Source organism: Carassius auratus, chromosome 39 (assembly GCF_003368295.1).
Source record: "Carassius auratus strain Wakin chromosome 39, ASM336829v1, whole genome shotgun sequence".
Lineage (NCBI taxonomy): Eukaryota > Metazoa > Chordata > Actinopteri > Cypriniformes > Cyprinidae > Carassius > Carassius auratus.
Genome location: NC_039281.1, coordinates 6826972 through 6840026, shown reverse-complemented (window position 1 = coordinate 6840026; position 13055 = coordinate 6826972). Strand labels below are relative to the sequence as shown.

Below are 13055 nucleotides of genomic sequence, written 5' to 3'. Positions count from 1 at the left end.
CGTAAACTTCATTAACATCACAGCATTGTGGAGCTCATTTATGTACTAATTGCATATACACACATATAACTCGAAATTATTATTTTTTTTCATGTGAAATACTCCCCAAATGGGAACAATCAGCTGTGTAGACTGCAGGCATAACAGCGTGATTGACATTGCTCTGCTGGTGAATGTGAAGTAATAACATGTATTTTAATAAAGACACAGTGATTACAATGGAGTCAAATTCTCTTTATTATGTGTCAAACATGTTCTGTGCATTAACACAGCAGTTTGTTGCCACAGGCACAAGAACAACTTAGTTTGGACAGATTACTGATGCCCAGTTTAATTTCAGGCATTGCCAATAAAAAAAGTATGTTGACTCCGAATTTTATTAACATTTGACTGGAAGATGTTTGCATATAGCTTCATGCCTCCAGGTCATAAGATCTATGTATAATCCTGTGAGCAGAACTTGTAACAGCACTCCATGCATCTGAAACATGGGACAAAATACAACGACTGAAATGAGGAAACCTGTTTTCATATAAATACTGAATAATGTGCAAATACAATCTAAGTTCTCCCTAAATAAATTTAATATACATAATATTGTCCTTTTCAAGACATGACTTTAAATTCAAGCAAAAAAAAAAAAAAAAATTCTGTCAAGACACGGCTGAGCAAATACTCACAATTGCAGTAAGAGAAACACGCCACCTTTTAAGATTATAAAACTCATCATTAAATCAGACATTTGGATGCTCGTACTCGAAATGTTGATGATGCAAACTCAGTGCAGTACCTGACATTTGGCCATAGTTTAGTTAAAAAGTGAGGCAGTGTTCTTCATCATGGATGAAGCCAACAACACTGTCCTATAAAAATAAAACTTAGAGAACAGTTCTCTCCCCACAGTCACATCTTCAAGTTCTTTTGGTCAGCCGATCAGGGTGATTTTTTAAAGTGCACCAGTCACAGAAGGACAATGCATCTCATTCTGGCTTCATGGGTCCTGCTTCAGTACATTAGCTGGACTGGCACCATGGGGTCAGGCTGACGTCACACTCTAGAAAGGTGTTGATGACCGTACACGGAGCTCCACTGATGATCACTTCCTGTCTGGACTCCACCTTGTAGCGGACGTTAGTCAGGCCACCCTCTGGGTCCACCTTAAACTGCTCCTAAAACACATGCAGATATTAATCTAGACATTAGGACAGGGGTCTGCATGACAACGATGTGTCATGATGAGATAGAGATCCACAGATCGAAACAAGAAAACATCTGGCTTTGTTTAGTAAAGTGAAGTTTACTAATATTTTGGAGTGGACAGATCTACCTTGTATTAGTACTGTTTTCCAAAATTCTACAATAATAGCAAAAAGTTGTAAAAACCAAAAAATAAACCTAACTGAAATATGGGAGTTACGTAGTGACCAAAAATGCTCAAAACTGTATAGACTACCGTTCAAAGTTTTGTGGTCGATGAGGTTTTTAACATGTTTTCTGAAAGAAGTCTCTTACGATAAACAGAAATATTGTGAAAAATCACAATTTAAAATAACTTTTTATTTGAATATATTTTAAAACCTCATTTATTTCTGTGAATTCTCAGCATCATTTCTCCAGTCTTCAGTGTCACACGATCCTTCAGAAATCATTCTAACACGCTCACACTGCTAGTCATGTATTATATTGTTTTTATTTTAGATTAACTTATTATTAATATTACTGATAATCAATAACATTAAACAATTTAGCTTGTAAAATAAAAAAATGATAAATGTGCCACCACAGTTTATGTTCGTTTGCTGAATGGCTTCTAAAGTTTTCAGATAAGCAAAATTGAAATCTTTTTTTGAGGAAGGGACATTTATCAAACAATTAATGCATAACTATAATCTGTTAACACTGTTGATTTTCACATGAGGTATATATATATATATATATATATATATTTTAAAAGTACAGTTTTTCTACCTGCTTCTGTGCAGCGATCCGCTTCTGATCTCTCTTCCTCCAGGCTGGATCATGGATGTGTCGAAATGTTTTAGTTCCTGTAGTAATACCCGTTGGCCTAAAAAGCTGCAGATATTTGAATGGTAACAACTAAATGATGTATCGAATGAGAAATATAGTATAAGATTATTTTCAAACATTTCTGTGTACCTTAAGATCAGCAGCTTTCAGTCTCCTGAAAAACTCATCATCTTCTCTTCCCCATCCCCAGAAGCGGTTTGACATCCCATTGCACTCCAGAAAAGAAATGACAAGAGAGTTCAACTTACAAACAAATTCTCTTCAGAAACAGTGATCAGTACTCAGAAGTACTGGGGTTTCTTACCATCTGATAATGTTTCTTGGTGAGCAGCAGGATCCCTCCCACATATGTCTTATAATGATATAAGGGATGAAGCTCCGGCGAGGCCACATGGAAGGGTCCCTCGTTTGGGAAACCATAGTCCAGATCCTCATTTTGAGGCAACAAGTCCACATCATGCATTGCAACATAGTCCGTGTCATTACCGCTTTCCATAAACCCAACGTTAATAAGAGAGGCCCGATTGAAGCTGAAAAGCATGGGTACAAATTATGATACCGCTTTCAGTAAAAAGTATTATATTACACCTTTTATGAAATTCAAAGGGTTAGTTCACCCAAAAATGAAAATCTGCTGTTAATTTACTCTTTCACGTTCATTTTAAGTGATTCATAAAATGCATGTGATATTTGAGAATTAAAAAGTATATCAAGGAATACAAAATGAGTCTACTGATGTCTTATGAAGTGAAACGATCAGTATGTGCAAGAAACTGAAAATTATTTACGACAATCCAAAAGCCTCTGGTTACTCACCGAAAGTGATCCAGTTGGTTTATAATTAGTATTTTATGCCGTATTTTCTTTTTGTTGAGGAAAGTGTGAATGTAAGGGACAAATATAAGCAGTTCTTCAAAGCGCTCTCTGAATGGTACGATGAGGGCCATTTTGTGAGGGCCCCAGGATGGGTCATCAGCAGATGAAGACGGTCTCTCGACGGGACAGGGCTGGTGAGGGAGGTGACTGTACCCAACCGCCTGGCTCATGTCTCCTGAACAAGTCAGCTGCACTAAAAGAAGAGACCCCAAGACAAACAGCATGCAGAGCCCGAAGAGCTTCCAGACGGTGCATTTCCTCGACAGAAAACTGAAAGCATAAATACATTTGTGTAAACTTGACATAACTTCTTTCAAGCACTGAATAAATGGACAACAATAGACTCCCTACAACGAAAAAAAAACAGTGGTCAAGCTTATTGTTAAATTTAAACACTTTTTAAAGACCCCGTTAAATTGCCAGATGTGCACAACTGATGCATTTCCCTTTAAAACATGAGTTAGTGCCAGGATAAATCAGAATTGAAGTGTGTTCACAAATTTCTCCAACACTGTGACCTAATGGGACTGTACCTTTAAGCAGTATTAGTGGGAGGGACATTCATATTCTAGAGAGCATCTGATTGGATAAAACGAATGGGTGCAGGATGAGTCATCAATAATTTCAAGTTAGTTTTCCCAGAAGATAAATACTGTCTGCTAAATGTCATTATAGCTATGATTTCACAGGGCTTTGAAGTACATTATGAGAAACATTATTTAGCCACATAGGTTTACAAACATCCGTTGCTGGTCTTCAAGGACTTCGTGCATCTGTAAACAACTGGTCTTGCTCAATCAGACTTAACCCTATAAAGCCTACAGTATCATATTTGATACATAAAGCCTATTTTTAAGCCTCTCTAAAGTACCAACATGATTAAAGCGTTCCTTAAAAACCTGCTGTACACAATGTACTATAATCTTTCTGTCAAACGACTGATAGTCTAAACATTTTTAGCAAGTAAAAGGCCTTTGGGTGTAATTGTTACAATGTTCCCCTTCAAGTCATGGTGCACATGTCTTTTTGCTGAGAAATCTTTACTGATTGTTTTATGAGACAAACATAAGAATAACATAGGCTTATTGTTATTAATATTTCAAGATGCACATACATTTCTGATTTCTACTGGACTGATGCCACTGAGGTTTATTTGATTATCCATACCACATGTTTTAGGAAAATAAAATAAAAACACAATATAGAGCTTTGATAAAATAAATAAATGAAGGATTTAAATATAATTTTGCTCAGACATTAGATCTAGAGGGACAACAGATGTTTATATGCAAGTAGTCTGATTTATTGTTATATTGATCTAAATGTTTCACATTACAAGCTATAAGAATTTCATCCAACCTTTTTTTTTGTTCATATAAATAACAACTGCACAAAGCTGAATATTTTTGCTAATTTTTGGTTTCTGATTGTCACTTCTGTGTTTTTTGCACCTCATGTTTGAGTTCCACATTCACATTAAATCATACTGCATGAGCCATAAAGCCTGTGATGCATCAAAGATATGCAAACATGTATATGTTTTCTAAAAGTTGCACGTCACGTCGCAATCAACATGTTAACTGTCCGTTCCGCTTTTTGAGCACAGACCTAAAAATTACATTGTGCTACTTAAATTGTTATAAATTCTGAAAGTTTTGGAGCACAGACTTAAGGTTGATCTATTTTTAAACAAGACACTTGGCAGATTTTGTAGAGTGAAAATGTTTTTTTTTTTTTTTAGTTCTGTAAGTTTAAGTTTACAAAAATATAAAATGTCACAATTTTAATATTCATGTTTTATATAATATATAAATATATTACAAAACATGTTAAACTCTAAAACTGCCAGAAAATCAAAACCAAAAATCTGAACAAGTTGTGTTCCAAATTTGAGGATGATATCTCAAAAAACTAGCTTTCAGTAAGAGTCTGTTTGGGCGCAGTACCAAACTTTTCCACTAGATGACTATGAAACTCCTTTAGTAACTACACAATGGCATCAACATTTCCATATATGGTCTGAGTGATCAGAATTTTTTTTTCCATTCTTTTCACAATATTAATGAAGCAGACATCACATTCAAATGGGTTATGGGCAGTATGTCAGTATCTGATCTGAATTCAACCTCCAACAAACACATAAAAACATGCAGCAAGAATCATGTGAGAAAGTGAGTTATAGTTCAAGCTGCAGCAAAAATTTAAAATCTATTGTTTTTCTTTATATTCAAAACATTTTTAGACTTTAAGCTTCCAGATGATATATAGTTTGTCAAGACTGCTTTAGGTTTAAACTAAGATATTACAGTTACAGACATGTAATAACAAGTGGACCAGTGACAGTTAACAGGTTAAATAAATAAGATTATTTCTTATGTCAGGCTTTTCAGGGTTAAAACTCTTCACACTTTTTATCAACACATGCCATCATATACTCACTGAACCTCTCCATGTCTCTGTAACCTTTGACTTTCACCTCTTATGAAACACATGAAAAAAAAGAACCACTCATTCACATTCACACACAAGCTTTTACAAGCCACTTTCTCTATCGGAATTGGATCATATTGAGATAAAACGCACATCTTAGTGGTCACGTGTTCATATGCACGTTATGATGAAAGCGTTTACCTTCTATCATCTTTGAAATACAGCACAGGTTTTCTCCGTGAAGAGTACATCATCTTGCCTTTCTGTGCACACTTCACTGATGCAAACTTGAGTTTGAAACGATGTCAGCTACATATTAAAATCTAATTTCCAATTTGCAACAATGTCTATTGGCTCTTTCCATCACAAATGACTTCCAACTTTAAATCCCATTCTTCCTAGCGGTCGGCTTGAATGATCTCTTTCATAGTAAGTAACCCTATTTCGGGCTTGTTTTGTATGGTTACGTCACTCGTAGCGATACGTAATGATTTTAAAGCAACACATCCGTCTCAATTGTTACTTACAAGCCGCAAATATGTATACTTTTGTAGTTTCCGCTTGTTTTATACTGGTACAAAAGAGAGAGAAATCACACGCTGGCTGCAATCGTCCGTCTTTGAAATACTCCTCTGGAAACAACGTATGGAATAAAGTTCCTATGATTTTCTGACCTGGCCGGTACAATTCATTAAAAGACACGGTCAGAAATATATTAATACAGTTATATGGATGAAACAAAAGTAACCTAAGGGTAGTGGTAAATGTGCAATGAAACAATGCATTTAGAAATATGACTGCGCTAACGAGAAAATGTGATAGGAAGTTCGACTCTTTTCTACGAATCGGTTCTTTCGAACAGTTTATTTTAGTGAACCGTTTAAAATGATTCAATGACTATTTTACGCTTTCGCAGTCACCGACTTTCCAAATTCCCATAGAACATTACACGTATCATAACAGCTTCATAGTAGGCACAAAGCACATATTGCGCAAATAAAGGGTTAAATTTAGTTCCACGTGTTTTAAGTTTGTAAATGACATCTTAAATATGTTTTTAGAAAATAAATAAACTTTGTATTTAAACAATATAATTACCTTCATTAGCGGAATAAAGCAAGTTTTTGCACGTGTAAATAAAATTCGTAGACCAGCTAGGTGATACGATTCAACCGATTCACTGAAAAGATTCGAAAAAAAAGAGTTGATCACTAATCGGACGATGCTGATGTAATTCACATAGACAGTAAAATAAATAAAATTCAGTAATTCAGCTATAACAACACAATAGCTCTTTGCATTGATAGCCTAGTTAGTAAAATAATTATCTTACCTCAAATTAATTTTTTGTTTGAAGTTTAAAATCTTTATGTCTAACGATATCCTCCTGAGAACCATATTTTTTTAAAATTGTATTATTATTATTTATTACATATAGGTTTGAGCATATTAAACAAATGGAGAGAGAGAAAGCATTTTCTAAAATACAGTATTTTATTTTATTTATACAGTATTACCTATATTTTATTTCCTTTGTAGAGGACGCCAAGACTAGGTTACTTGAAAAATAAATAGAAATAACAGACATTTTTTTTATTTCACCAATCAGTTTTTATAGGTTTCAGGCTATTTTTAACATGATTATATTTCCCTAAGAGAGTTAATTTGTTAATTCTGTCAATATCAGTCATATTTAAAGACAAAGGAGAGATAATGTTTATGATCAAACCTCCAAATATTTGATATCCCTAAAAAGCCAAAATTGTGCTCTGTACAGAACACCCAGACTTCAAAATGTAGTCTAAAAATTCACTAAAACATACTAACTGGACAAAATAAAAATGGTGTGAACTAAGTAAATGTTTGTAATGTACTGTATGATGACTAGAAATAGATGTTTCATATCATTAGTCAATATGGCCATGGTGTGTAATTTTAATTCCTCAAATTTCTTATGTTACCCAAACAATTATGTAGACAACGTTGGGGAGAGTGGGAACCTTTATTTCTGAGTGCAATTATTGGGTATATTTCTCACCAACAAATCTTTCCCTCCCTTGTCCCTACATAAAAACTAAACCCATTTCCCTGTAGCTGCTTATAAACTAAAATGACAAAGAAAAAAAGGGTTAAACCATACAAAAGTGATGGCAAAGCAATGCAGTAAACAATAACCAAACAAAACAACATGCAGTCTTCTTTTTTTTTTTTTAAATACAACATTATGACACAGCTCTGGTAACAAAAGGCATGGTACCTTTTTAGATTTACAGTGTAATCTGGGCAGATCAATTTAAGAGTGAATAAATCATTGAAATCAAACATGAGTTCACAACAGGAAAAAATATGTGATAAATATGATCATATTTATGTGCAAGATGTCAACAGTTTTAAAGGAAACTAAGAAAAACAGTAGATAACAGGGATTTAAGCATTCATGGAAAATACAAAACCTTTTGATATTATTTATTTCAATGTGCCAAATACTCATAATTAAACATTTTACCTTTTGATAACTACATTTTGCCATTTATGTATATATAAACGTTTTAAACGTACATATTTATACACAATCACTGAGGTCAACATCAAATTGTAGCTATCAAAAGGGAAGAAGGCCTAATACTAACATGATCTGAGTGTTCTCGACCGCAGTGATGTTCAACCAAAAATAAAACACGGGTACAGAAGAGAAAACATTAACCAATCGTATAAAGAATACAAATTTAAACACCAAGCAACATTCACTCGGAGCAAAACTTTAAATATCATACTAATTACTGCATAACCAAACAACAGAATACATTTACACCTGCCACCAGGATAAACGTTGTTTTCTAACTGTTTAAGCAAATAATCCAAAATCTCATTTATGAAAAAAAAAAGAAATCATGCTTGCAGCCCAGTTTAATAATGTCTTCATCAGCTTTCTGAAACACGTCAAATATTCTTTTAGCAAGTTATGGGGCTATAAAAAAATGGTAAGGCAACCACTATGCATTAATATGCATCAAGTAAACTACTTTTGCTGAGTGTCTATCCCCTCTAAACAGTAACAAACTGTAATGCGTTTCAGAACAGAAACTAGGTTCACATTACATGGGGAGTGGCGCTGAAACGAGCAGCTTAAAACAAATGTCAATGCAGGATAAAAACGGGGCATTTAGGGAGGGAACTGAACTGAGAGCATGTTGACTTTTCAGCAGTCTTGACCACACATGAAGCAGGCCATCTTCAAAATGTTGTGTGTACTGTATCAACTGACAAGCACAACTTTAAAAAAACAACAAAAAAAATTCAAATACAGTTCTATACTAATTTCTTGGCCTCAAAGAAGCTCTTCAGATGTCTCATTTGCCAAAACCCGATGGCCACCAGGATCAGCGTCTGGACGATAGACCACCACAGCACTCTCTGATTGGTGCTCTCGCTGGTCTGTCTGAAGCGCTCCTCACGATACTAAAAGAAGAAAAAGATTCAGATTGGGATCACTCTAGTGCACAGACGACAGAAAACCCCATGTTCAGTCACTGGTGTCGACTCTCATACCCTCTGATAGTTCTGCTCTTTCTGGATCTGATCCACCTGCTCCATCAGCTGTCGCACTCTCAGCTGCAGCTCCGTCAGCTTGTCTTTGGCAGCGATTTCTGCGTAGTTGTTTGCATGCTCGCCAACTTGGATGTCCAAGTGAACACGCTATATTGAAAAGCGAAAGCTTTCTTAATAGGTAGCCAGTCAATATTAGATTGTGCATTACACCATAAATTATATATCTCTAATTATGTTTGAATAAAGACTTACATTTTTCATTCATTAGAATGTGCTGTGTTTAATACTTTTTCTAAGCAAAAACAAGGACTATCATACCTTTTTACCATGATTTACAGCAGTGACCCACTAAAATGTCATTCCGTGTAACAATAGCTCATATTTCAAAAACTGTCAGGCATGTTTAGCGAAAGAATCGTTAGATTAGATCACAATGCAGCCTAAATGCAGCAAACTAATTCATTCTTATTGTAAAAATGTTACCAATCTTCGCCACTATCCTTCAAACCACTAAGCTTTACCCATTTATCAGCAAGTTTTTAATAAATTAAAGTGTAATAAAATGTAGTATGATCACCTCTCCTTCTTTATATTTTAATAAATATAGGTCAGAAGTATGTTGCTTTATTTTTACATAGACATGTGTAGACCATACTTCGTTTTCACAAAAACTATTTGAAAAACTAAAGTAGACACTTTCCTTGAATTAGATACGTTTTCTATGTGTGTTTTTTATAATAATAATTCATATATATATAATTTAATTATTCAAAAAGTTTATGGATTAACACATTCAGTTCCATGCAATAATTTTTTGTAAGTTTGTGTCAAATAAATTTGCAGTGTATTCTCCAATATTTTACTTGTCTCAAAGCATATTTACAAATAAAGTTGAAGTAGACTAGAAGAAGCGATGCACAAAATGAACTCACAAGCATGCCTCCAGCAAACAGAGCAAACTTGGAGGAATTTGAGTGCAAGCAGATCTGATGCTCTCCAGGTGTGTGTGAGGTGAAGATAAACCTGCCCTCAGATCCATACTGGCGGGACAGGATCACCTGAAACAAACGCGCACACACACACAAAAGATAAGCAAATGAGAACATACTGCACATTTATTACAAAACCTTTATTACAAACAGACCTTCTCATCAGGATCTTTCACTTCCACAAACATCCCCAGTCCTTGAGTTGCAGGCAAATACTCTTCTTTCTGCTTGTCATAGAGCTGGGTTCGGTAGTTACCTGGTCAAGACACATTTACAACGTTGGAAGGAAAGAAACAGAAGTCATTTCATAATAATCCAGTGACACAAACACACTTAGCATAGTAAGTTATTATAGAGTAAGGAGTCAAATGCTCTTGGTGTTGCACTACATAATGTCTCTTGGATATTCAGTATATTTAAACATCAGATTGTTGTCTCATAATTCACAGTTTCATCTAATTTAGCTAGTCCAGCATGATGGATCACTGTGGTATTGCCTTAAGAACGTTATTCAATGTTTAAGAAAGGCTTATGAGTTAATATATCTGCTTTCTCAGTCCAGTATGCCTGGTAATGTCTATTAAAATGTTAATTTGTCTAAGTTATGGTAAAGCCAAGAAAAAGCTCTTTTTAACTTTATTTTTGTCTAGTTGAAGTCAAGCTGGTTGCTAACGAGTGAACTCTAAGTTACTTGACAAACCTGCTAGTTAGCATTAGGCTAAGCATTAACGTGCACTACAGGATTGGCTTCTTGTTTCTCCTACTCACCTATGATCATGGTTTCGTCCGGTATTTCTTCTATGAAGCATTTCTTTTCAGTCTCGCCGATATGAAAATACAACGCAGACACGAAACTGTTGTAAATGTTTAACAACAACACCAAATAAACTGTAAACTGCATTCTGATTGCCACCATCTTGACACTGCAGGTGAAACGCTCACTGCGCATGCGCAGCGCCAGTGCCACGTAACCCATCGTCGGCCACCGTCCAATCAGAAAGCGGAAAGTGTGTTCCCGCGGTTGGTCGTGGTCAGTGTAGTTTTTAACTGAGTGAATCGAATCTTTTGAAATTTTTAATATGATTTTAGTTCATCATGGACCCGTCTAAATCGTTACCCAAGCAAGTGACGACATAAATGAGCATTATCTTTGAGCTCACATTCTTCATAAAACGTTTAGAATGTGTTTTTTAACGGTGAACTCTGTTACGGTTTAAGTTGGAATTAGCCCCAAATAGGCCTATGAGTCTGCAAGACGTGTTTTTTAGAGTGTTTGCCACTGTGGTGTTTGCTCATTTGTGATACCTCCATATGACGTTTCCTATCACACGTCAAATTAGAATGTAGCCTATGTAAAACTGACGATGCTTTCCAGATCTTTAGCAGACATCTCGCAGACGTATGTGTGACATGAGCACCACAAAGAGTTTAAGAGTTCATTTGATTTATTTAATTTTCCTATTTTACTGTGAGTTGCATTTTTCGACTGTCAGTCAGGAAGTAAAACTGTAAAAGCTAAGTATTTTCATTAGGCTGGATGAAGAAAGTGAAAAAAATCTATATTTTCAAAAAATTGTTAAACATTTTGTTGACTGAAAAAAAGACTATTATATAAAATTAAGCTAAATTGAAAATTAATTCACATTTTCAGGCAGGAAATCCTTGACGTGTGAGCACACTGATAATTACTTCACACAAATTGTATTTTGAAATGTCTGTAATTTTGCAGGAAATATCTCAGACATGTATATATCAGTGACTAGACATCTGAATATAAATATTACAATACAAACTGGCACTATATTTACTGTATTAAAACTTAAAATTCACCATGCATCATCTTGCAAATGCTTGGAAATAAGTTCACAAGCAGTCTCTGAATCATTTGTGATTTTAATTTTCTTATGTTCTTTTATTTGCCAACTTCCACTTGAATTCTTGCATAACATGACACTACATGTTGAACCAGATGTTGATTTAACCAGTGTTTAAGTCGTTAAAACCATCAAAACAGTCAGTTTAATATACAGTATTCCAGCCATTCTGACCCATCAGCTCTGTTAAAGTGTGCAGAGATGGTCTCATGGCTATGGTTTTGTGACTTTTGAACACCACCCCGATGCAGGAAATACCTTAGCGGCTCAGAGCTCATGGACAAACCGATGTTAATCATGTCGGGCCAACACCAAAACATGATTATTAAGGTCCTGTCAAGGCAAAATGAAAGCAGCTCTCTTGACAGGCGAGTAGTAGACCGGACTGAATCCAGTGAGCAATCATGGGGGAAAAGGGTTGGCAAATACTGTGAAACTTATTTTAAGACAGTCATGACTCATGAGCAGCTCAGGTAGCTTGCTTGGCATCAGTCTGTTGACTCTAGCATGCACAGAGAGCTTTATTAAGAGCCTAGAGGACAACAATATGGCTCTAACATGGAACTTTCTGTCATGAAAAAAGACAGGATGGAGCACATCAATGACGAGCCCTGCGAAGTCCAAAACTGTGAATCTAATCACCACTAATATAGGACAGAAAGAAGAAAGGTGTGATTCTTCAGTTTACCTACATGGTGATTACTCAACACTGTACATATACCTATCCCTTGTGCAAAAAAGATAGAGAGATGATAAATAAAAAGTGGAATGTTGCATGTTAGACATGCAGCTGCCCTTTGATGTTTTTAATAATAAAGACTAATAATGGTAACAAAAAGTGAAAAATTATTCACTGCCCGACACACTTAGCCTGTTGCGGTAACTCTTTTATTATTATATGCTTGTATGTTTTCAAGCTATATTTAGTTCAATTCAAACATTAACGACATGCAACAAATGTATTTGTTATTCATGTGTAATCCCTTAAGTACTTAAAATGAAATTAATAATTAAATACAAATTTGTATTAATGTGTTATTTGAGTAGTGACAGTTTAAGATGTGAGAAGATGCTCATTTAATATTCCATTTACAGTCAACATAGTCCATGTTTTTTTTGTTTTTTTTTACAGTTTAAGATTTTGTTTAGCAAGATGTTTATATAGTTTCACATTTCTACTCACAAAAGTATATTTTGGGATGAAACTGAAGTTTCTTGAGACAAACATACATCTTAATACTGCTTCACAATGTGTATTCGAAAACTATTCGAATTTGTACCTCTTCCTAATATCGACACGTTGTCCAAA

The 13055-nt window shown here is 35.0% G+C and overlaps 2 protein-coding genes across 4 annotated transcripts; both read right to left on the bottom strand.

Annotated features, from left to right (window-relative positions):
• Positions 1 to 213: 213 nt before the first annotated feature.
• LOC113057813 (beta-1,4-galactosyltransferase 7-like) lies at positions 214 to 6129 on the bottom strand. 3 transcript variants are annotated; one of them, XM_026225339.1, is made up of 7 exons: positions 5536 to 6129; positions 5344 to 5382; positions 2845 to 3174; positions 2333 to 2558; positions 2158 to 2241; positions 1969 to 2073; positions 214 to 1169 (listed from the first exon to the last, which is right to left on the bottom strand). In XM_026225339.1, exons 1-7 carry the CDS (start codon positions 5586 to 5588, stop codon positions 1014 to 1016), a joined length of 993 nt encoding a protein of 330 aa, XP_026081124.1. In that variant the 5' UTR covers positions 5589 to 6129; the 3' UTR covers positions 214 to 1013. The 3 variants fall into 3 exon arrangements, with proteins under 3 accessions (XP_026081124.1, XP_026081125.1, XP_026081126.1); XM_026225340.1 differs by lacking the exon at positions 5344 to 5382 and having other exon boundaries at positions 5536 to 6122; XM_026225341.1 differs by lacking the exon at positions 5344 to 5382 and having other exon boundaries at positions 5862 to 6120.
• Positions 6130 to 7317: 1188 nt separating this feature from the next.
• Positions 7318 to 10863, bottom strand: LOC113057812 (transmembrane emp24 domain-containing protein 9). Its single transcript, XM_026225338.1, has 5 exons — positions 10641 to 10863; positions 10028 to 10128; positions 9816 to 9941; positions 8884 to 9030; positions 7318 to 8793 (listed from the first exon to the last, which is right to left on the bottom strand). Exons 1-5 carry the CDS (start codon positions 10846 to 10848, stop codon positions 8644 to 8646), a joined length of 732 nt encoding a protein of 243 aa, XP_026081123.1. The 5' UTR covers positions 10849 to 10863; the 3' UTR covers positions 7318 to 8643.
• Between the last annotated feature and the right edge of the window lie 2192 nt (positions 10864 to 13055).

What these genes read in the sequence shown, in the direction of transcription:
- LOC113057812 (XM_026225338.1), bottom strand. Translation starts at nt 10,848, where the DNA reads ATGGGTTACGTGGCACTGGCGCTGCGCATGCGCAGTGAGCGTTTCACC. An exon ending in GGACGAAACCATGATCATAG is followed by an intron (nt 10,129 to 10,640) that starts GTGAGTAGGAGA and finishes TGTCTTGACCAG; the next exon opens with GTAACTACCGAACCCAGCTC. An exon ending in AAGAGCAGAACTATCAGAGG is followed by an intron (nt 8,794 to 8,883) that starts GTATGAGAGTCG and finishes TTCTTCTTTTAG; the next exon opens with TATCGTGAGGAGCGCTTCAG.
- LOC113057813 (XM_026225339.1), bottom strand. Translation starts at nt 5,588, where the DNA reads ATGATGTACTCTTCACGGAGAAAACCTGTGCTGTATTTCAAAGATGAT. An exon ending in TATTTCAAAGATGATAGAAG is followed by an intron (nt 5,383 to 5,535) that starts GTAAACGCTTTC and finishes GTGTTTCATAAG; the next exon opens with AGGTGAAAGTCAAAGGTTAC. An exon ending in CAGAGACATGGAGAGGTTCA is followed by an intron (nt 3,175 to 5,343) that starts GTGAGTATATGA and finishes TTATGCTTTCAG; the next exon opens with TTTTCTGTCGAGGAAATGCA.